General features: G+C 39.4%; 1 protein-coding gene across 10 annotated transcripts in view; it reads right to left on the bottom strand.

The window, feature by feature from the left end:
• Positions 1-6: 6 nt before the first annotated feature.
• Positions 7-24,953, bottom strand: part of LOC105427027 (uncharacterized) — a 55,500-nt gene continuing 30,553 nt past the window's right edge. For 9 of the 10 annotated variants that reach the window (XM_089078152.1, XM_089078155.1, XM_089078156.1 and 6 more), the window contains 3 exons: positions 11,049-24,834; positions 5,029-5,113; positions 7-2,616 (listed from right to left, as the gene is read on the bottom strand). In XM_089078152.1, the coding sequence (XP_088934278.1) occupies positions 23,416-24,834 (1,419 nt within the window). In that variant the 3' untranslated portion in view covers positions 7-2,616; positions 5,029-5,113; positions 11,049-23,415. The remainder of the gene's footprint in view (positions 2,617-5,028; positions 5,114-11,048; positions 24,835-24,953) is intronic. The other variant, XM_089078153.1, reaches the window with a different exon arrangement.

Genomic DNA, 24,953 nt, shown 5'->3' with positions numbered 1-24,953 from the left:
TTATCATTTCATTTTTTTTTTTTTTTCATTTGTTTCGAAGAGCAGATATAAAACGATCCCTCTCGTTTCTCTCTCGGCAGCTTTCGCGCTCGCATCAAGAATATGCCTCGCGCGATATCTTCTCTCGCTCTCTCGTGTGTTTAAACTCCCAATCCTCTCCTCAGGTCTATCCTTAATTAAATATATATATATAATTTCTTATCGTATGCATATAAATTTGTCATATACATTTGTTGTAAGTGTAATAATTAATTAGTGTTTACCAGCCTATAGAATGTGCGATTTTCGGCGTTTTGCATGTTGCTCGCGCGAATCAAGTAAGACGGTCGAAATAGCCGACGTAAAGACGCTCGTCCTAAGGCTTCTTGTTCCTCTCGCGCGCGCGCGAGAGAGAATCGATCGCTCTTCGCGAATCTTCTGAAAAATCCCTCGACTTCATTTCATTTCCGACCATTACTTTACTCCGCTCCGTATTTTAATATCGCCAATCCAAATTCGCCGATAACCACGTTACGCTCTCCTCCCGAGCGAAAACTGTTCCTGTTACATATCCTCTCGCATATGCATACATATACATATACATATCTCTCGTGTCGTATGTACACACAGGCGTTTATACATTATTATCATAAAAACAAAATATAATTGAGATTTATTTATATACGAGTATAAAAAACTTCGTTATGCGTTCGCCGCGTTAATAATCATATCTCGTGTAAATTCTCTCATCATCTTCTCGGTGATATTTATCGTCGTTATATTTTGTATTTTTTTCTTTTTTCTTTTTTTTTACGTTTCTCTGCTTCCTCGAGATTAGCTATTCTTGTTCGATCATCATTTTTGTTTTCATCGCGTCGACTCGCGGCCCCTAACTAGTCTACTTATGTGATACAGTTACGATTTCTCTCTCACGCCGGAATCTGGCGTAAATATATAATTATATAATTATATAATATATATCTATAATATATTTATACGCTTTTATAGAACAATATTTCCAGACGAACTCTCTTCGGATTTTCTTACGAACGTGTCTCGCGTTGCGCGAACATGCGTCACACGTCACACGGTGAAAGAAGACACTGAATGCATGCGGAAAAGGAAGAAAATCGTGAAATAGGAGAGCATAACATATAAGATCTATTGCGCGAATATCAATCGATACTTTTTTTAAAAAGTAAAGTTACCATTTTATTTTATGACTGAAAAGAAACGAAGGGTCTTACATATCGCATCTTATATCGCAGCTTGTTTCCTTCATGTTTCCGCCATTTTCAATCATAAAATAAAACTGATTGTATTCGAGATATCGAAATATCGATAATCAAAGCGAGATGTCAAGAATAAAAATTTTTTCCCCAAGCTGTATTTTGCTATTCTCTGAGAATGTTGCCATTTTGTCGATCATTGATGAAGACTGAGAAAGAAGTTTGGTGTACAACTTTACGCCACGTAGAAGAAGTCGTAGAAACTTGAATGACGCTGAATTGCGGGTCATTGTTCGCTAACTCGCTCGATTGCGAGAAGAATGAGTCTCGATATATTCAAGTCTGACGTTTAACCGCTGAAACAAAACGTTGTCATTGTTTTTTTTTTTTTACGACATTTTACACTCGATTAAAAAAAAAAAAAAAAGCCTCACGAGCGGATTAACGAAAAGAGAAAATTGTGAAAGTTGAAACACCGCATCGCATTTTTCGCGAGCTATTTTGAATCATTTTCAGTTTTGGATTCTATACACAGGAAGCCAAATAACGAACGAAGAGAGAAAAGACTGTATTAAGGAAGACTTTGCTTACTAGCTCACTGTGATCATAACGAATATTTCAATTGATTCCTGGCTCCGCCGACTCTCTTCAGCGCCGACACAATTCACCCTCATTCAAGAATTGCTCGAGCCTTCAACCCCCACAATGTGGATCACCAATCTGCTCATCTAATCATCGCATCTTTCCTCGGTTTCAGTCTTTTCTTTCAGGCAACGCGCCTATCTTACACGCGGAGAACCTTCAGGTCCTATACATTTTCTTCCTTTCCCGTTACGACTTGACGCCTGAACAGAAACCTCCTCGACAATCATTTCTCCCCCATCATTCCTCCGCGCATTATTTCTTCCCCGTCTCACCCCGAACGTGCGCTCGCACGTTCACATTCGTGCGTGTGCATCATAAGCACATGTATCATCGAGGGAAGCGTCGCGAAGGAATATCGATGGGGCTGTTGAAGCTAAATCGAATCGACGACGAGAACGACGACGACGACGACGACGACGACGACGACGACGATGGCATTCCTCGCCCGGTGTCTCCGTTTCTTCCCTCGCTCGCTTTGTTCGTCGATGCCGTCGCCTCGACGCACACTCCCGACGGCGTCGTGTACGGAGATGCGTGTTCATGCAAACTTATCGAGTCCTCTTCCTCGTTTTCCCCGTGCGATCCCAGCGCGTTGGCCGCTGGCAAAAGCGACCCTAAGGCGAGGCAGACGATGCGATCGCCATCAGAGGCGCCGGCGGCAACGCGACCGGTATGTGGTAATATTTACACTGGGGTCGCATGCACGCGCCCTTCACCGCGTCCCTGCACACCGTTACGCGGTTCTCGATCACTTCCACGTTTCCTGAAAATTCACCAAAAAAAAAAATCGAGTTATTCGATATTTACAGCAATTTACAAAAAAAATTTTATCTTTTTTTAATAACGAGCAATGATGAGGTGAGAAAATGAAAATCAGCGCTGTAGCGCAAATTACATTTTCAATTTTAACTTACAGAGGGTTCACAGAGTATTAATAAAACGCTCCAAACGTTTCGAAATTTGAGTCATCTTCAGTGGTACGATAAAAGATAAAGATATATCTCTGTGTAATTAATAATTTCATTCAGTCAACTGACACGATTGACATATCATTATTTTTTATGATTGAGCTCATCGACTGGATACATTTTCCCTATTATTGCCCATTATTATAATACCAAAAATCATTTTTCTTAATATTTTTTTTACTTTAGGAACTAGGTAGTAAAATGTTTCTTATAAAATTTTGGATGCTAAAAACGATGCCGCGAGCCAAATTTTTCCAGCACGTCAGGTTTCCAAAATAATCGAAGTATAGATAATAAAATAATGAAACAATGGCTTTTTTTTAGATATTTGAAAATTTTTTTAAAAGAGGCTTTTAAACGATGTCTTGAAATTCTGATCGAAAGTCAGTGCATTTTTTATTTTGATAATATTTAACTTTTTATGTTATAAAAAGTTTTAATACAGAATTTAACTATCGTAATAATATTATTCACCATTAGCATGTAGGAACAGCTCGCTTCTCTTCCATCTCAGAGACTGTAATGTCAAAAATAATGTTCCAAAGATCAAGATATCAAGAGGTATGTAAAAATCGACAAGGTCAATTGTTCAGATTGTAAAAATTGTTTTCAACAACAGAATTTTTATTTAAAAAGCACTACATAAATATAAATATGTTAAACATAAATATAAAGAAAATTTTACGTCGATCTCAGAGACTATATTAAAAATAATGTTGCAAACGTTTAAAAATATATCCTCCTATTAAACTTCAAGATCCATCGTTCAGATTATAAAAATTATATCAACAGAGAGTTTTTATTTAAAGAGCTATCTTATAAATATAAATATATTTAAACGTAAAAATACAAAACGTAAAGAAAGTTTTATCTCAATCGAATATAGTTTCTTTGTCTGGCTCGTAATGACGGGTTACACACACACAAACTATTTAATATGCAGCAAAGCTTCAAAAAATAAAAATGCCTGATTGCAATATTCATCGAGTATGAGTGTAACGAATAAATATTCTCAATCGTTCGATCAGCGTCAAAGGAATTCATGCAAATTCGCAATTCGATAGAAATAACGCTCGTTATTCAAGTGTATATTGTCCGCAATTGATTGTCGCGCAAAAAGTATCGCTAATTGTTTGGAGAACTTGGAGGAAGGAGTGCTTTCTCGGTTTACAGCTCGAGTAATATTGGTTGTTCATTATCACGAGTGGTAATTCATCTAATTGACACGGCGAGTTAACAAAAGGAAGATTCACGTCACGTCCGCGCGAGGATCATTCGCGTAATGGTAAATGTGAAAGCGAGCCGCGCTGTGACGATGGCGATGGTTGTAATAAAACGGAGGCTAATGAAGGCGACCGACACCGTCGACACGATGTCATCAGGGCGGAAGTAAAAGCACGAAACGACAATCGGGCTTTCGAGCGATAAAAACCGCGACTGATTTATTGTTCGTAATTGCAACGCGTCTCGCACGCGGAACACTGGCAAATTCGCCGACGAGTAAAGAAAAAAAAAAAAAAAAAAAAACAAGACCATAATCGCCGGTGTAATCCACTGGTTACGAGAATAGTCCCGTCGCGCAGGAATTTTCAATAGTCGAATTTCTGCCGTCGCTCGTGATGCGCTTACTTTGCCAAAATTACAGATTTTCCCGGAGATTTCCCGAGAAATTCACATCGTTACTCCGTAACGTCGATCAGCGAATGACGATTGAGAAAAAATTTCGAAATCGCTTGACGAATATCAATTAAGCGAGTCGATAGTTTTCCCGATGAGATATCAATTTCATATTTCTCACCGCAATGGCAAATGTAACGTCGTATAACTTCGCAATTTTCATTTTTTTTTATATATTAAATTATTCTCAGACAGAGTGAAATAAATTCAAGTGGAAAAAGGTAAAGATACGAAAATAAAAAAAGAAGCCTCATCATATAATTTAAATTAAATTAACAATTTTTAATTAACCGCGCATTGAAAAGAATATGGATAATAAAATGCAACAAAGTCGACGTATCCTCATATAACATATAATAATAATAATAGAAAAGTAAATTCTTTAAAATTAATTAATTCAAGCGTGGAACATTCTTCTCCACCTCATGACAGTCTCGATGATCATTTCGCATAAAGCCGCATAGCGCTTGTTTCACGTTTCTAACGTGCATAATCAGCCCGTATTTTCCAATATTGCGAATATAACTCACCGTCACTGAGATGAATAAACTTGCAGGCGGGACGGTTGCACACTCGTCGATTAAAATCTTGGCACACCGGGAGGGTGTCCAGTAACTGAAAGAAAATGTGCCAGATACTCTTATAGAGGATGAGCTCGGCGAACGGTGAACGATTTGCAAAAAAAGGACTTGTAGTACCACAAACACACACACACACACACACACACACACACATGCATTCCTACGTGCTCACGCACGTACACACGCACACAATCTCGTATCTCATGTCCCATTCTACCTTTCTTTCCCCCCCCCCTCTCTCTCTCTCTCTCTCTTTTCTGTCCTTAGGATTGCTCAAAAATACCAATACCCGATAATTCGCTCCATCGAAATAGGTCTAAAACAATAACATTATTCTTCTATTCGTTAATCACAAAATTAATTTATACATGCAAGACAATCTTAGATCACTGAAAAATAAATACCAACGTGACAAAAGATAGATATTTGGTAAATCCCAAGTACCATAAACACCGTTATATAAATTGTACAATTGATCCGCAGGGAAGTATTATAAGACATTTATTATTTTTTTTTTGTTTTTCTTTCTATAAATTTAGTTTATCTAAATGCGTTTTCTCTTCATGTATTAATAAAAGATATCGGGTGTTTCAAAAGATTTCTAAGCATTCCTATACTCAACGAGATTCTCCGCACAATCATTCACCGATTCTTCAATGTTAGAGCATATTTATGGTTCGTTACATGCTCTAGAAGATTGATTCGTTTATGGGTATTAATTAATTGCTACGAGTGTGCGAATAATCAGCGTGGTCGGATTGATAATTCGAGACGAATGATTTTCTCAAGCAGAACATATCCTTCCTCGTGATTAATAAAAATAAGTAAACAAGACAAAGGTGAAAGTGACAGACATCGAGTATTCGCACACACGAATCGAGTGATAAATTTGCAGTAGAACTTTTCTTTTCAAATAGGATACTTTCCGCCATCATGGTATGTATACATTGTGGTGGTAAAATTAAAATAAATCTGACCGACTGTGTAACAGTCTTGCATCTAATCTCGTGTTAATTCTAACCAAATAGGTACATATAATAAATGGGATTTGCAAAAATTGGGCTCGACTTGGGCTAGAATCAAGGGAATTCGTATATCGTGTTTATAACACGTGCCGGTTGTGTACGTTTGTGACATTTTTTTTCGTTATATTCCAATCGTGGCATTCCGGGCGTAATGTATGCAAGGAGCGCGCCTAGAAACAAGGATATTTTTGATTCGCAAATTTCATTGGAAAATCCGGAAAAGTCTATGGAACTAAAATATTCAGCATAGTAATTGTCACAATGTTAATTTGCGTTGTGTGTTTACACTTTTCGTACAAAAGTTATGTTCGTAAACGTTTGCATGTAAACCGATGCCCCATGGGTAAACGTTGTATAGAATTTGCGAATCAGGTTTGGAAGCCCTCTTCTCGGCGGGCCATTTCAGCACAATGACTAGACTGAAATTTTAGTATTAACGAAATACGGAAAAGCAACGGAAAGAAGTTTGGCAGAAGTGTTTGGAAATTCTTCTCTGCGCCTCGCTCTGTTTTTTTCCTCTCTCCGTCACTCTCTCGTTCATGATAGAAAACGATGTTGGACATCGACGTAATGTAAACCCGGTTTACGCGAGATAAGAGCAATAATTACAATTAAATAAATGTGTGTATGTGTATATATATATAATATGTACGTATATATATAATATATATTACGCGATTGCGCTTAAAGCGTAAAACGCACCGGATGTATCAGAAGCGAAAGAGCAAAAATACATTAAAGTTGTTTCTCGAATCGTAAGCGAGAATAAAATAGTTTTCGCGGGCACGAGTATATAATTTCACATTTAACAAAATGGCAAATAGAGAGAGAAAGACATAAATGCGAGTTGTAGAACATTGGCTATCGAAAGGGTACGATTAAAGTGAACCCAAGTGAAGCGGAGACTCCACCCAGCTACAACTACTACTGTACTCTGTTTCCTTTTATTACCCATCGGGCAAAAGATGTATGCATATTATATGTACACACACACGGAAACACACACGTACATTCGTATCTAGAAAAGAATATTATTCGTATATCTGAAATATATATATATATATATATATATATATATATATATATATATTTATATATATATAAATAAGAGACAAATGCAGCAAATAGATTAAACATCAAATTCCAGAGTACGGTTTTCATGTTAGCAAAACGTTAGATCAAAGCATTAACAACCTACCAGACAGATATACGAAAAAAATAAAAATTTATAAAAATGTTTAAGGAAATAAAGTATTATCGCGCAAGAGTATATATACCATAGGCTCACCATAGAAGCGTGCAAAATATATGAAAAAAATGACGAAGAACGTAATGATAGTAACAACTTATTTTGTCGCAAAACTCTCGAACAATCTCGGCAAAAGATTATCCTGTGCATTAATAATCATGATAATAATATCAAGATAACAAAGATAACGAAAGTAAAAAAAAAAAAAAAAAAATCTCGTAAACGTAACAAGAAGTAACAAGAATAATAACAATCATAATAGCGTTAATAGCAATAATAAGAATCGTATATATAATAACGCTAGTAATGAGTGGTTTAACCATAATATTAACCATCATAATTATAATAATAAACAATTCTTGCAATTGCATAAGAGATAACTCGCTACGAAACACAGAGTCTGGTCATGCAAATAATGGCCCGGGAGAAGGGGGAGCGTTGCTTGGGTGATTATCGGTGTTACTCGAAAAGTCGATCGCACGCTTATCAAGTGTGATTAAAAAATTGGAATCGACGACGACGACGACGACAGAGGTGACGACGACGCGAGCGGTCGTGTAGTTTATCAGCGATGATAATACAGTGTCATCACCCAAGCGTTAGTGTGCTGCCAAAAGCCGACTCGTCGTCTTCGGTTCGCTCGCGTGGTTTCACAGGACCGAAAACACACACATCCACTCACTACGGAAGCTATGGAAGAAGATCCTCGAGTGTGATCCGCGCCAGCGAACCGAAGCGAACGAGAGCGGCCGCAGTGACAAGAGGGGGACGAGGGGGGGGGGGGCGGGCGGGCGGGCGGGTGGAAGTTGGACAGTCAGCGGTTATCGGCAATATCGTATAATATGGATGTGGGGGGGGGGAGATGTCGTAAGCCGTCAAATTAATAATATTCTACTGCAAATAAGTTCAACACACTATATGTCAACTGCGACTCCGCAACCATAACGACAGAGCTAGCCAAATATGAGTGTGAAAAAAATTGTTCGACAGAGAACAATGCGCATCGCGATCGATAGATCCGATCGTCTTCCGTTGTGCGGGAAAGCTTTGTCAAAATGGAAAATGATTCGAATAACGATCAGCCGTCAATCTCGCGCGCGCTTCTTTATTCCACACATGCCAATGTATACTATATTCCTGTGCTTCGCGAAGTCGAAAGTTAATTGCGTCGAAAGCAATCGGTGCGCAAGCGAGTAAAGAGACACGTTTTTTTTTTTTTTTTTTCTTTTTTACCAGGAAAGCGGAAATGAGCGATCCGACTGAAAGCTGCGTGTACTTTTTGCTCAAAGCCGTGACAAAGATCTTTTACTCCCGAGTCGGTCGGAGAATTTGATCGTCGAAGGCAGAGATACTCGTCCTTTAAAATTACTCGAATTACTTCTATTCAGGTCAGTTAGCTTCAACTTTTCGGCAGAATAGCGTCACTTTTCGCAGCTCTAATGCTAATTCGGAAAGCAAGAGCACAAACGCGTTAACTTATAAACGTTCTCGAATGGAAGAAGAGCGTCAACGTTCCGTTCGCGAAAGCCGGCTTTTCCACAGCCTTTCGAATCTATGTATCGTAAATCACGCCATTGTCATTGCCTAATGAAAGTGCGGACAGCTCCGAAATAATTTCCATTTTTTTTCGAGACTTGAAATTTCGCAAACTCACGCGTGCACGCGACGCATTTAAATTCGACAATATAAACTTTATTATGTATATTAATGCGACATGCGACATCAACCAGAGGATAACTGCTTTCTTATTGAAAAAGATGAATCCAACGGTCGTTGAGACTCTCGTTTAATGATCGTGATTAGCTTGATTGAATAAACAATTTTTATGTAAAAATATTTATAATTAGAAAAGTATGAATTTTGAAATTTTAATATAAGAAAACGTACATATTTTATATTGTAATGTAATAGCGGAATTCTTAATTTATATGAAAAATCAATGAACATAGAATTTAAAATTTAATTTTTAATAAATGTACAACATTTAAATCTTTTTTGATAGATTTTGAAGTATTTTCAATATCTTTAGATATCTAGACATAAAAATCAGACATTCAATTATACTAACCAATTTAAGAAAGACTTGTAATTGGCAAAAAATATTACAAGTATTCATATAGCGTTTTTAACTGCAATGGGTTTGAAATCCAAGATTAAATGATATGTGCCATAAATTTTGATTCGATTCGAAAATGTGTAAAGTGGAAAGATAAGCAAAAAATATTAAGATGTTGACAGAATTATCGTAGAATAACTTGTATTATTTATACTTTTGACCGATCTCTTTTAAATATGGTTATAATCAATTAATTTTATCATAATCTCGTAGTAATCTAAGGTAGATCATGTGACGTCATTATTCGCTCAGTCAAAAACTCATCTGCGCTCGAAAATACTAATAATTCTCATATGTCGAGTCTCTATCCAAGTTCTACGCGAAAATTCAGGAATGCATTTCCCCTGGTTGCTCGATACGCGCCCCCTTGTAATGTGTTGTAATATTAATGAACATGCAGTATACACGACGCCCGACGCTCGTAACAGCTGTCCGTCGTAATTGCTACTTGCGATAAGATGCACTGCGAGAGAAAAAAAATAAACAATTAGATATTGAAGCGTACAATGATGAAAGTTGCTTTCAGACGTGGCATTAGATTCAGTCGTCAAACGAATACAAAGAAAATGTTGTAAAAAAAGACATCCCGACAATATCCTCATCCACAAATAACGCGTTAATCAGACAAGCGGTTCAAGACAATGGCATGATAGATATGTATAATATATAGATACATGGCAAATCGTTTAATGGCAAAAGTACTAATCATATACTAATTACTGTAATAAGAAGCGTGCATCTCTCTTTTTTTTTTTTTTTTTTTTTTTTCCGTGAATAGACTTGTTCGTGTGTGCATATTGTATATGTGTATATGTGTTTTAATTGGTATGTCTATATATGTATGTGAGGGAGGGGCGAGGGTGACGACAACGCTTTCGAAATAGCATAATAATAATTATTGGTATAATAATAATAATAATAATAGACAAACACCAGATAAGGCAGTGGTTATTCGCAGTTATAGTTGCGGTGAGCAGTCGTGAGGGAGATGCCCCCGAAAGCTACGTGTTAGCCAAAGTTACCGAGAGATGCGGATTACGATTGTCTCGCTCTTCAAACAAACAAGTAAATAAAAAAAAAAATCGAGTTCTTCCCGCTGTTTAAGCAGCGCGTGAGAGAGAGAGAAAAAAAAACAGTTGTTTGTTCGTCCGCGATAATATCCTTTTCCCTCGTTAACCTTGAAGGTTAGCAGCAATTAAAGGTCGAGCTTGCATCAGAGCGCCAAATAAATCTTACTTTCAACCTTTAAAGTTCGACAATTATGCCGTAGAATTAATTGAGAATTAGAAAGAGACAAACGTATGAAAAAAAAAAAAAAAAAAGAATTCATTATTTGCGTAATGTTATGCGAAACGATGCAAAGATGAGGAAGGCAGCGACAGATTCCCTGAAGCTCGATCGACGAGTGAAAATATCAAGTCGCCGTTACAACTCCTCAGGGAATCGCAAAAGAACGATGATGTTACATTGCCCATGTTACATGCACTCCGAGACTTGTCTCGCCCGATTACCCCCCGGATCGGCGCTTGTGATGCAAATTCGAGACCGGATAAAAAACTGGTTACAATAATGAGTCTACCTGTCCGCAGCTGTCTGTGTAGACGACACAGTGAGCGTTTTGGGGGACCACTTGGGCCCCGACAGTGGCTAAGGCTGCTAAGGCGATCCACATGCAGCAAACGAGGCAGTGTTCGTACGGTATTTTTTTTCAAGTATTGGTAGTTTTTTTGGTGGTCGTTCATTACCACACAGTCGGTTGAATTCGGTGGAGAAGGCACCAGATCAAAGGAGACACGCGTGGAACGTGTCCTCGAAGGCATCCAGGTACATGTACGACAGTGAGATCGAATTCGTTTCATTCGTTTTTTTAGATTCAAAAATTTTTTTATGCGTATTCATTTTCATTTGATTTCGTGTTATTGTCATTTTGTTGATTTTTTTTTTTTTTTTTTTTTTAATTACTTATTTATTTATTTATTTTTAAATTAAAACGCTCCACGAAGGAACGTGATGAGTCGTCGGTTAAAATTGCATTGTCGTGGCCGTTCGTCGTTTCGAAAAATGTGCCGGGGGGGAGTGCGTGAGTGGTAGCGGGTGAAAAAGCGCGAGAAAAATGAAAGCGTAAATTACGGAAAACGAAAGTGTAAATCGTCGGCTTGTCGTCGCGCCCGCGCGTGTTTCGTTCATTTATTTATTTTTTTTTTTTTGTTTTTTGTTTTTCAAGTTCGTTTACACGCATCGGTCGTGCAAACGAGGAGAGAGAGAAAATTTCGGAGCGTTGGTCGCCACGCGTGGGGTCGCGCACGCGGGTATTCGAGCGCGCCATATTACATACCGATGAACGACGACGTATGTATGTATCGGGGTGTGCACAGACATTAATTCCGATTTTGTCCACGGGTGATGGTCCGCGGGCATCGAAATGATGCGGCGACGGTGCACAACACGTACCAAGCCAACGTTTCAAGAATATACATGGTCATTATAATAGTAATATACGTGTGTGTGTGTGTGTGTGTGTGTGTGTGTGTGTGTGTATCGAAAATGCAAGATTACATGTAGGTATGCACGGTCAGATAAAAGCGAAAATCGGAAAAAATCAATCAACCAGTCGGATCGGAGCACGTGATAAAATGGAGAACAAGAGCATGTGTCAGGTCGCCACCACTCATCGACGAATATGTACGTCACGCGCATTATACGTACATTATATATACACACATTTTATATATATATATATATATATATATATATGTGTGTGTGTGTGTGTGTGTGTATATAAAATCGACATTATCATTTCGTTTATTTTTCGTTTATATCACCGCGGGTCGGCATTTTCAAGTCGTACGACAACGTTCGAATCCGTATATCGTTTTATTTTGTTCAATCGTTCGCCAAATATTTATCAAACGATTCGGCGTGGCCACCAACGAACGAAACGAGATCGGCGATTTGGTGAGAAATAAAAAAAGAAGAGGGAAGAGAGAAGAAGCACCGACAACTCATCACCATTTTCATTCATGTGATTGGTTAACGGACGCAAAAACAAAAAAAAAAAAACAAAAAAAAAGAAAAGAAAAATGATTGACAATTTTGCGTCGAGTTTCAAGTGGCGTGCAACCAACGATATCGACGAGATCCGTTTGCGTACGCGTGTCATTATTATACATTTGTCGTTTACATGAGATTCACGAGATAGTTTTTTTATAGGTAGATAAGAAAAACGAACGTTTTTTTTTGTTTTTTTTTTTTTTAACATTGGTGATTAATGCGGCATATTAATATTTTTTGTCGCGAAGATTTTCAATGAGCGGGAGAATTGTCACACAATCGCCACATGAGTGTAATTCGATGTAATTCGATCGAGGCGGGAGTCGGATGAAAAAAACCATTATAAAATTTATGGACGGGAGATCCATAGGGGAGGTCAATTAGAAGGATGGATCGGCGCCGTGGTAGGCCACACACAAGATAATCGCACCGGGATCAGGATCGCATCGGTCGAGTCGGAGACGGATGAAAGCGTCAGCGGGGGTGGGGGGGAGGGAGGGTGGATCAAACGGTATGCACATGTGAATTTTCGGTTGAAAGACGTGCAGTGAATATCCAGGCGAGGGCAAGCATGAAACAGAAAGTTGAAAAAGAGATCATGAACGATCGCGCTTCAACATGCACCGGTGACGTGTATATGTGTATGTATGTATATATGTATGTATGTATGTATGTATATATGTATGTATGTATGTAATTAATATATATGTATATATACGTGTAATACATATATCTAATGGCTGGCACATTCGTCCCGTACGACAGAGCCTGTCGTTGGAAGTCGCACGCGCACGCCGATTTATTTCCTTGCGTTCTGCAAACGAATAAAGACGTGTGTATGGCGTACGGTACATTAAACTGCACAGTATATATTGAATATTCTTTACAACTGTGTGGCTGACGCCTGCACAAGCGGAAATCACCGCAGACAGCGAATCCTTCGAACGGGTACGCTCTCGTACATTCCTCTATCAAGCTTTTGTGTGTATACCGTGTTCGCATGCGCTAGTGTTTAATCTCGAGTTTTGTCGAGGTGACAGTTTGACCAGGCAATAGGTATCAGGTACAGATGACTTCCCACTTGGAGCGATCGATACATTCCCAAATGCCGAATCTAAGTATCTAGTGTAAATCAAAGTCGCCTCGAGAAAAATTCATTTTGTTCAAATTTCAATTTTTCACAATTTCTATCCATTTTTTTTTTTTTTTTTTTTAATAAATGTACATTTTCCATCAAGCTGAGATGACGACAATGATAATAATAACAACTGTATAAAAATAGTAATAAATATTACTAAAAATATTACTCTCTTTAAAAGCTTTGTGTTTATTCGCTGCAATTTATTTTATCATTATCCTCAGCTGTTATTTATCATTTACGCTTTGCCTAAAATTGTAACATGTAATTCTGTTAATTATCGTTGTCACAGTAACGTATAAAAAAGCAAATATTTTTATTTACAGATGATTACTTAAAAAATATTAGTCAGCGTATTTTTCGCACATATTCCAAAATGGAAATATTCTCGTTTGCACGTTTGATTTTCACGTTGGGCCCTAGGGAATGCACTTTGGCACGCAAATTGGGAGCTACTTATTAAACTAGTATATGTTGTACGGAAAAAGAGTACGCAGAATGCTGAAATAAGCACATAAAATCTGTATCTCCTACTGAATATATTATTTTGTGCCAACACTTTATATAAGAAAGTAGCCTATTAAATATATTATATAATAAATACAATTAAATGACGATGGAGCTAAAGCTTGCATATGTGATACAATAAAGTGCTACTGCGATACTTACATTGGAAAGAGTGCTGCATGTCGATTTTAATATCGGCGCAGGTATGCGGGTATGCAAGAAGCGTCGCTTGCGTTCAAATTCTTTAGCGCAGAAGAAGATAGACAGCAATATATATATATATATATATATATATATATATATATATATATATATATATATATTGATTATTATTAAGTGGCGAATCTGGTAAGGATCATGAAGATGGCTATATTACAAAAGCACATACAACTTTTATTAGCCACGAGCGTAGGAAGTGACTTATTCGTCTTACACAATACAGCAGAACTACTACTAAAATTTCTGCGGTAACCGCGAAATTTTTTCTTCGATTTCCGTCGATGGTAAATTGAACGCGTAACAAATGAAACAAGCGGTAACTAGATCGCCGCCATTCAATCGCCGTTAATATTGGGAGAGACCGATCACGCAGAAATGTGCTTTACGCGTGTGTTCAACATTTTCGCGAATTTCGAGGCCGCTGATATCCAGAGGATTTTGAAGCGCAGCAACAATTATGAAATCGTCGCGAATATGGGACTGCACTTCCGGATTAATTTGTTCTCCATGCGCGGGCACAGAACCATAAACTTTCGTTTACGTATTTGCGTAATTGCGTTTACGTATTTGCTGCTCGACACGTATGTATATGCGTATAGTCGCATACTGCACTCGTCGAATTCGGCGTCGGCCATTCCGGAATGTTCTCTCTCAGATGGCCGCCGTCTCCTCGCGGCCGCAAGCAATCGCGAAAATAGCGTCGTTTGCGATCGATCGTTCGCGGCGCACATTTGTAATTTCGCAGCGAAATCATGCCAATGACGATAAAAGAGGAAAAATTAAAGAGGTAGCTTACATTACTTGCCGATTGCAATTCGCGTCGCTGCGTAATGGCTCTGCCCGCCGAACATGGCGGAAGTGGCAAACGAAGCGCGTCTAGAAGCAGCTAGCGAAATCATTTTTTGCTGCGATAAAATACGAGGCTGTAACTGACAGAATGGATTTTTTACTTTGTGTGTTTTTTTTTTTTTTTTTTAATTCTTTCCATGACAACTTTTGCGGCGTCGCGTGAAAATATTTTCAGGATTTATCATCATGGCGGCGTCCTCTCTCTTTCTCTCTCTTTCTCCCCCTGTCGATAAGTTGAAATAAATATTACGTCAAAAAAATTATTGGTAAATTCAATTATTGGTAAAAATGTCATTTACTGCCTCTTAACTTATCACACACACAGTTGCGTAGCATCGTTACGATTTGTGAAGATCAATGACTCCAGCGTCGCCAAGGTAAACTGCTTCTGAAATAACTTGTACATGTAATGTGTGCAAGCGATTACGTCTTGGAGAGCTATGATCTTCAGCGTTTTTCATCAAGATTTTATATTTACAAGAGGCTCATTGTGCCAAGCGTTATGGAGGAGCTCATTAGGCACACACATCTTACGCAGGCTTAGCGATGAGTTACAAAGAAAGCTGGAGAGGAAGCGAAGGGAACGCGGGATGATGAACTGAGGACATATCAGAATATTTGAAAAAGGTCGCAATAAGTGAAACGAGTGCGTTATATCACATGCTTTAATTATCAATATCGGAATAATAACTTTATTTTGAACAATTCTCGTATTCTACTTCTCTCGATGCAAAATTCCAAATCGTCTCCCGAAAACACAAAAGTCGTGTATTGCGAACGTAGCGTAAATAATTTCGACAAATTTATCATCAGAGTTTAACGACGTCGCGCCCAAGTCGATTGAAACAACGACCGTATCTTAACTCATGCGTGCCCATCGCGTGCAACCGACGACCGACGTAATCGGCAGATAAATAGACATCTATATTGCAAATCTAGAAACCTGTCTTACCCCACGTTCGAAATATACGACTTGCGAGAGCACGATAAAACGCGATAAGAGCGCCGACCTTCTTCTCGATGACGATCGAAACATCTTTACCGGGGAGCGGAGCTTGATGTGGCGATTGTATAGAATAACAGGAATAATAGGCTAAGGAACGGTACGTTCGATATGAGGGGAGGAGGGGGGATATCGATATTAACATATTCAGATACATCTCCTCCGTGCCTCAAGAATGTCGCAACTAAAGCGCGGGAAAAGCTATGAAGGGATGGAAACGAGAGACGTAGGAAGATGTGAAGATTATGGGAAAATTACGCGGAGAACGAGAAGAAGAGGACACAGCGAGTCGTGAGTCGTATGGCACTCTTTTTTACGGTGTTCGCCATAGTAAAAGCGGCTAACATCTACGTGGTCTTTAAGAAGACTCGCGTGCTTGGCGTAACTCACGTGCTTTCGGCGACAGGAAAACGTCACGAATCGTGGGAAAATTGATTCGCAGAATGACGCGAGCGATGATGCGAACGATTGATAGAAATTTCGCCGAGAGCACGCGACGCGATCAAGAGACATTCTGTTTAAGAGTGTCAGCGGAGAAAAGAAAAAAATGAATTGAAAACAGACAAGTGTAACTGATCTCTGGAAAATTGCGCGGTCGACGTCGCATCGACGCAGACAGCCTAATATAACAGCGATAATCAAAAAGGAAAATGATGATAAAAAAAATTCTTCTCAAGGTAAAAAAGAAAATGGTTACGATACAAGCACCGAGTCAAATAGATTCCGAATGAGAGAGGAGATTAAAAACAAGGGAAGCAGGAAGCGAGGCTAAGACTGTGAGCGCAATAATAATGGGCGCAATATCGAATAATACACAATATGTATATAAATATAAATATTACAAGGGATTAGCGAGTCTCGGGAAGTTCCGTTTTCACTTTTCTTTTATATCATAGTAAGAGATGAAATAAGAAGAAGCATTAATAAAACAAATATTCATGCATTTCTCAAGCATTATTATTACAAATACTGGCTGACTCCTTGACAAACCCCGTGAGCGTGCACGCGCAAAAAAAAAAAACGCATTTCGAGACTGCGAGATCGACTATCTCGATCTATCTCTCCGTCTCGAGTCGGCGCAAGCTGTCGCGTTTCATCACTTTTCGTCGTGCCTCGCGCGAGGACGATGTTAATCCTGACGCACACATCGGCGCGCGCACACACACATAAATAAACACGCGAGTACACACAACATGGATGGTGATACGAAAGAATTCGAACAGACTCAAATAGACCTGCGCGCAGGCGCGCGCACGCGCGCGCGCGCGCGCGCGCGTTTACAATTGTCGAAGATGCGCGCCGAACTTTTTGCGTATCTACGTTTCCCGAAGTCGTGCGCGTAATGTACGTCTCGACATATCGATATTACATATGTGCGAGCTCTGAGTATGCTGTGTGTGTGTGTGTGTGTGTATGTGTGTGTGTGTGTGTGTGTGTGTGTGTGTATATATGTTTACATACGTATATGTGTATAATAATGTACAATGAGAAGAATTATAAGAGACAGTACGGTACACAATAATAAATACTATCTGATGCGTGTATATAGTTATAGTCGTAAAACGTTTCCTTCCTTCTTTCTCATCAATAATAGTGCATTCGAACGTGTGTGGTTATGTATGTATGTAGTTATGTATACACATACAGGTACACAGTCCACAAAATAATTTCCTATGCGTATAATTAGTTACCTTGTTGGAATATGTCCTTTTTGTTTTTTTTTTTTTCTCCTTCCTTTCGTTGCACCGCGTTAACTTATATGTAACAACGATAAAATACGTGTTTGTATATATATATATAATATGTGTGTTATATATGTGATTTATCTTAATAAGGGGTATATAAATATAATCATTATATTGTGTAAGTTTGTTTTTTTTTTTTTCTTTTATATCATAGTGCTTCGCTCTCTCGCGTCGCGTGTCTAAATAATGTAGGCATTTGTTGTATACGTGTTCTCTGTGTGCAATGGTGTATAGAGTGCAAGGGGAAGGCACTTCCGCTGTTTTGCCGACGTCACACCGAGAACGCGGGATCGCGATTCTTATCCTCTCGATCATCATCCGTGGACAGGACACGGATAATACTATACTAATGCAAAATCTCGTTTAAAAGAATACACATTCTCTCCTCTAGTAAAATATAATAAACATTCCTCTTATGGAAGTACTCGTGGTAGCCTCGCGACAAAAAAATCACAGTCCTAAGGAAACGTTTCGCTACATTTGACGCAACAAACCGGCGACGGCCGACCGCGACTCCGGGTTTTCGGTGTGAAACTTGAGAAAAAAAAAAAAAAAAAAAAAAAAAGAACCAGCCACCCTCTCGATAATGTACGTATATACTTTGTAGACATCAAGTTCAGGAACCCTAAAAAAGTGTCGGTATTCGTGATCGGTATTTCAGGCTCGATCCTATCGACTCTCACTATCCTTGTACTTTTATACGAGTTGTCGTCGAAATTAAGTCGAGTACGGAACTTCATCGTTCGCGTCTCTCAAACCGCCGAATCTTCGGCTTGTCCGAGGCCGAGGTTTTAGGACTTGGCTTACGGATTAATTACGGTGTATATCGTCATCTTCTCGAGCCCTTTAGCGCCGATGACGTCACGTATAATATATCGTGTATACGTGACGTATGGTATTGTTCGTAAGTTCCATGGGTTGATACGCCATACGAGGCACTGAAAAGGCCTAATCCTACCTATACTCCAGTGCCACGCGCATGCGAGAACAGTGTGTGTGTGTGTGTGTGTGTGTGTGTGTGTGTGTGTGTGTGTGTGTGTGTGTGTGTGTGTGTGTGTGTGTGCGTGTGCGTGCGCGCGCGCGCGCGCGCGTGTGTGTGTGTGCGTGTGTGTGTGCGTGTATGTGTACGTACAAGTGTAATATACATTACATATTATCACATAGGGCCGCCGCACGCGCGTTTATCGTAAAGATAGAAACAATTTCTTCCTCCTTCGGGACGAGCGTCTCGATAAATTCCCTCGATCTCTAATACAAAACAGCCTTTGCGGCCTTTGCGAAGAGTTTTCTCGCGTGGCGTTTGTTATGGAAGATCCCATGATACCCTTGAGAATTTTCAATCCCGACTCTAAAGCAATAACCATTTTCTTAAAAGAAAAGAAAAAGATCTACTCTTTTACTTCCTACTTCCTAAATAAAATTCAAACGTTAATTACAAACAAATTTACAATTATAAATATAACCAATTGTAATTTATGATTGTTTAAAATATTGATTCGTTTCCATTTCCAAGGAAATTTAATTCCAATTTCTCTTTAGAGGAGACATTTGTAAAATAATTGTTTCTGCGTTTATTATCATTTACATAATTATATTCTATAAATTGAAAAAATTAGAAGGTTAGCAGATAACAATCGAATAAAAAAAACGAACGAAAAATTTCGTGTACATCTATCAAATTATGTTCCACTCATAAAAGTCTTAACAGCTTAACATCCACATAGAGACCGTTTCTCGTGATTATTACGAAAATTAAAATTTACTAGTCTAAAAACCTTTACAAGACAATACCATTTTACAATCTTGTGCGTTTTTTCTTAGGTGACATTATGACCACTTGGAAGAAGTTGTTTCTAATACCGCGGAAGAACTGAAGAAATTGAGGAAATGTGAGCTTTCTTAAGTCGAGCTTAGAACAAGGAGAAACATCGCAAGAAATCCGAAGAAATTTCTCAACAATTGCAATTTGTTACGATCACGACTAGAATTAAAATTAAATTTTCACTAGAAAGATTTAAGATAGGCATCTCGCAAACTTTTCGCGCGTAAAACGATAAAAGTTTCATTTCACTTGCGTATACATACGTGCCGGAATTCTCGGAAATACCTCATTTTATTTTGTTCTTCCGCGTTCTCGTGTACACAAATTCCTACCGTCGTACAATTTTTTTCGCTCGGTTTTTCTTTTTCGTGAAAATTACGATACAACCGGTCATTCCGTCTGCTTTCCACTATACGTGCCGGCGAGTGTATTCTCTCTCTCTCTCTCTCTCTCTCTCTCTCTCTCTCTCTCTCTCTCTCTCTCTCTCTCTCTCTCTATATATATATATATATATATATATATAAATCTCTCTCTCTATATATATATATATATATATATAAATATGTGTACGTATAATTACATTTAATATATTATATATGACATAAATATATTAAATATATTATATATATAGTATGATATATATATATATATGTATAAGATATTATATATCATATAAATAATATATATTATATATTCACATATATTATAATATATTAAATATGTACACAAACATTTCTACATACGTATGCGTGAAACTCTAACACATATGAACAAACATTTTCTTCAATTTCGTCCTGTATGTAAATTAAAAAAATTATTTACAAACACATGTGTACGCATACACGCAATTTAATTATGCATTTGGACTTAACAAACTTTCAAATCACTGGCAGACACGTGGAACGCGGACATGCGGAAGAGAGAAAAGCATCGAGATGCCGCCATCGGTAAACACACATTCTCGCATACGAATTGTGAGCCCCCTCGACACATAATCGCTTTTCTCTCTTGACATTATACGCGCGAATTAATAAAAATATACAGTGTTGTCTATCGTGTAAGTCGTGTAAGTGTAACGTTTGTGCGGTCGTGTACCACGATGCGCATGTGAACGTTCGTTTTTTTTTTCTTTCCATCCTCGAGGGGAAAGTCGATGAGACATTTTTCTTTCCGTCTCACCACCTTCAAGATTGGATCGACCATTTTAATCTTTCTCCTCTTTCTTCCTCCAATTCCACATAAATACATCCGCACATCTCGCGGACTTGCCATTTCTTTCTCTTAATTATCTCTCTCATTCGGCTAAATGCATAAGCTCGTAGGTCGCAATTGACGAAGTTCACTCTGTGTGTGTGTGTGTGCAACAGACTCCCCCGAATTGAATCCACCAGGACAGAAGAGTACGTTGTGTTCGAGCACGCTTACACTAAAGATATCGATACGCTAAGTATAAAACAAATAACTATTCTAAGTTCTACGCATATTTATTAGAACAACTAAGGACCCACCGGAAGTGTCGCGTCTTCCAGTCGGATTTACTCTTCGTCTCGATGTGCAAGGTGTTTTTAGGAAATATATATACGTTGCCAAATATAGGCAAATAATCTATATATTCTTATATCTAAACTAAAAGAGAAGATGGGTCAAGTCGATAAAAATTTTAAAACATTTTTCTTTAAATATTAACAAATATATCACGCATGAGCCTCGTAATAATTCAAAATATTATCATGCGATAACGAAGAAAATAGATTTTTTTTTTTTTCCAAATGCGCCGCATATGATATTTTCTAAAAGGTCGAAAGCAATGTGACTTGCGCGATTTTTTTAAAAATTTAATATTATTTAATTTTCTTTAAAAATAAACAAGTAAAATAAAATTTTAAACATATTACTACAATATAAAATATAAACAAAAGCAAACCGAGCTCTAATAAAATAATCCAACTTGAGATGGTGTAATAATTACTTCCAGAGCTCCAATCGCAAACGCTGATTAACGCTACGGACTTAAAGGCAAGTATCGCACATAACGTGACGTAGGCCGAGCGACATGTTCATCTTCCTTGTGGCGGACGTTATACGTTAAAATTTGGACGAATGGTTACAGCACAAAAACTTGCAATTCCGAAATAATAATATTGCGGCGCCCATTTGATGACGCAAATTGACTTATTTACAATTTAGCTTGTTAAAAAAAAAAAAAAAACATGACGGAGCCACGTAACACACTTTCGATAGTTCTTTGCGGTAAAATAATGCTAATCGGCAAAGTTAAACTATCTTTATAAAGTATATAGCAAATCGCCATTACTCTAGAAAAAAGATGAAATAGTAAAATAGGTGATTAACGTATGTAATTCGTGACTTTTTTTGGCCACGCTCAATTTCCCGCCCTCTTTCGAACGCAGTCTTTACCGGCAAGTCGAAATTTCCAAGTAGAAATTAAATTCAGGTTTATTTCGACAGAAATAAGATCGGAACGGTAGTTACGTCTCTTTCTCTCTTTCAGTCATTTAAGCAAGCAGGTAATGTCATGGGAAAAAATCCCCATGCTCCCTCGTTCATGAATCACCGTTCCTCGCGTTCACCCTTCTTTTTTTGTAATTGTACGCTTATAACGCTCCAAATGGAATTGAGTCAATAAGGCACTGTTCACCGACAATGTCTGACTAGAAAATGAATCTATTTTCGGAACTTGTGTTTTTCATATCAGCATCTCATCTCTTGCCTCGCAATCGCTCAACTGAATATTCCGTCCCTCTCGCGAACGAAGACCGATTTCTCGCTTCTTGAGCACCGAAGATGGAGATTAATATCGTAAGACTGCACTTTTCTACAATTTTTTTTAACTCTATCGATGTAATCGAAGAATTTAAATACATGATCGTTTAATAAAATTAAAGCTAATAGATTGCAATTCGACATTTTTTTTTTTTTTTTGTAACGTTATAAAGAATGTATATATTATGTATGTATATATACTTTCTCTTTCTCTCTTTTTCGCCCCTTCTTTTCTCTAATCTTTATTAGCAAAATATAGAAAATCAAATCAACAACGTATGAATAAAGAGTTCAATTCCAGTTGACTCCAATATGTAATTTATTTCAAAAGGTATAACATATTCTAGAACTAATTTCCACTGGATTATATAAACTAATGTACCAAATATTCATTTGTTTCAATCGTATAGATTTGGTGTATTTTATTAATTAATCTTAAAGAGAGCCTTTCGCTTCCGTAAACGCTATCACCTCTAAACGCGAATAGCCATCTGTTATCGTTATCGTTATCTTGAGACTGAAACTACGAGACTACGAAAATATAATCGCGAAGTTCTATTCGTAATACAGCAACTGTTACGATCCATCATTCGTCTCGGCAATTGAGCGCTAATCGTAAAGATACTCTAGAATTATCTAAAATACGCCAATATATCCGCGATCGCCGCGACGACGGCGATTATTATCCGACTAGCGACTGTCGCTTAGCGTAATCGTTGGTTCGTTCCCGCGAGGGAGAGAACGGAAGGTGCCCGAGGAAAGGAACGGCACTCTCTCGTGAGAAGAGACGAGTCTTCCCCCGACGAGCCGGTAGGCAGGGAGACGTCTTTACGACGTCTTCATCTTCTTGTACGGTTGCATGATCACCCCGGAGCTCACGGGGATCGCTACCTGCGGCTGCGCCGCTATCGTCGCCGGATTGCCTATCTGCGGTATCTGCGGCACGGTCGGTACACCCGCGGCCGCAGCCGCGGCCGCGACGCCGGCCGCTACCCCGGGTACACCGGCCACTCCAGGTAGAACGGCATAGGGATTCTGAACGTAGGGCGCGGTCTGCATGGCCGCAGCACCGGGCATGCCTGGTATCGACGCCTGGACGTACGGATTCGGCAAGATCTGCTGTCTGATCAAGGAGTATGGATTTATGGGGGTCGCTGTGGGCGGCGGTCTCGAGTACGCCAGAATACCCGCGGATAGCGGTGAGGTCAAGGCGCCTGGGATACCGGCCAGACCGGGGATGACGGGTCTGGGAGTCGCCGCGGTGGCTTGCAGACTGGCTGCCGCCATCGCGGGATTCCCAGCGGCCGCCGCCGCGGCGGGATTCATGAGGTTTTGCTTGTTCAAAGCTACGCCGGTGTAATTGAGCGCGGCGAGCTGGCCAATGCCGTAAGACTGGGAGGCCTGCGAGAGCTTGATGGCCTTAGCGTAGTTTTTCTGGGCGACCTCTTTCGCCAGAGTCGCTGGATCGAGAGAGCCCGGTAAGCCGGATGCCATTCCAAGGCTATTGAGCACATTTAGACTCGCCATATTGGAGGCAGCGTTATAATTGGAGGTCATGTTCGTTATCGGTGACATGGTCGCCATGGAGACCATGGAGGCCATCGAGGCCATGTTCATCACGCCTGGCATCGAGGTCAGGCCGGCCATCGAGGTCAACGGACTCATCGCCGGTGGCAACGCCAGCTGATTGAGCTGTTGCTGTTGTTGGTGTTGTTGCACCTGCTGCTGCTGCTGCTGCTGCTGCTGCTGTTGCTGCTGCTGTTGTTGTTGTTGCTGCTGCTGCTGCTGCTGCAGCGACGATGGACTCGAGTGATTCAATTCGGGGGAGTTGCGCGCATTTTCAACATCGTGATTCTGCGTTGTAATCGGCTGCTTGTTATTGCCGTTACTATTGTTACTGTTATTGTCAGCGTTCGGAGGTGGCGGCGGCGGATTGTTGCAGGGATCCATCAGCACGCCATTGTTGGCGTCGGCGCAGTTATTGACTGTGGCGCCAGCGGCTCCCTGGGAGGAGGATTGCACCACCATCGCGTGATGGTTGCTTTGCACGTTCGGGGGTTGCACGACCGATTGGTTAGAGGTTTGGGTGGGTAGGGGTGGTGTTCCAGTGTACTCACATGACACAGGCACGAAGGGCTGCTGCAGCTGCATTAACTGCTGATAGGTCGTCGCACCGGTAGGCTGATAGACCGGCACGCCGGACTTGTCGGCCGCCGGTCGTTTATACGGAACCATTCCTGGGAAGGCCTGCAAAAAGAATTGCGAAAAGATTTGCGATTAGAATGAGCTTATGACGCGTGAGCGCGGCGTGGCCACACGAGCGGAAGCTTCCTCTTATGAAAGCCTCGACTCCGTTTTTCGGCCGG

Source organism: Pogonomyrmex barbatus, unplaced genomic scaffold (genome assembly GCF_055798465.1).
Source record: "Pogonomyrmex barbatus isolate J1 unplaced genomic scaffold, ASM5579846v1 scaffold21, whole genome shotgun sequence".
Lineage (NCBI taxonomy): Eukaryota > Metazoa > Arthropoda > Insecta > Hymenoptera > Formicidae > Pogonomyrmex > Pogonomyrmex barbatus.
The sequence above is the reverse complement of the archived record's forward strand: the minus strand, read 5'-3'. Positions and strand labels throughout refer to the sequence as shown.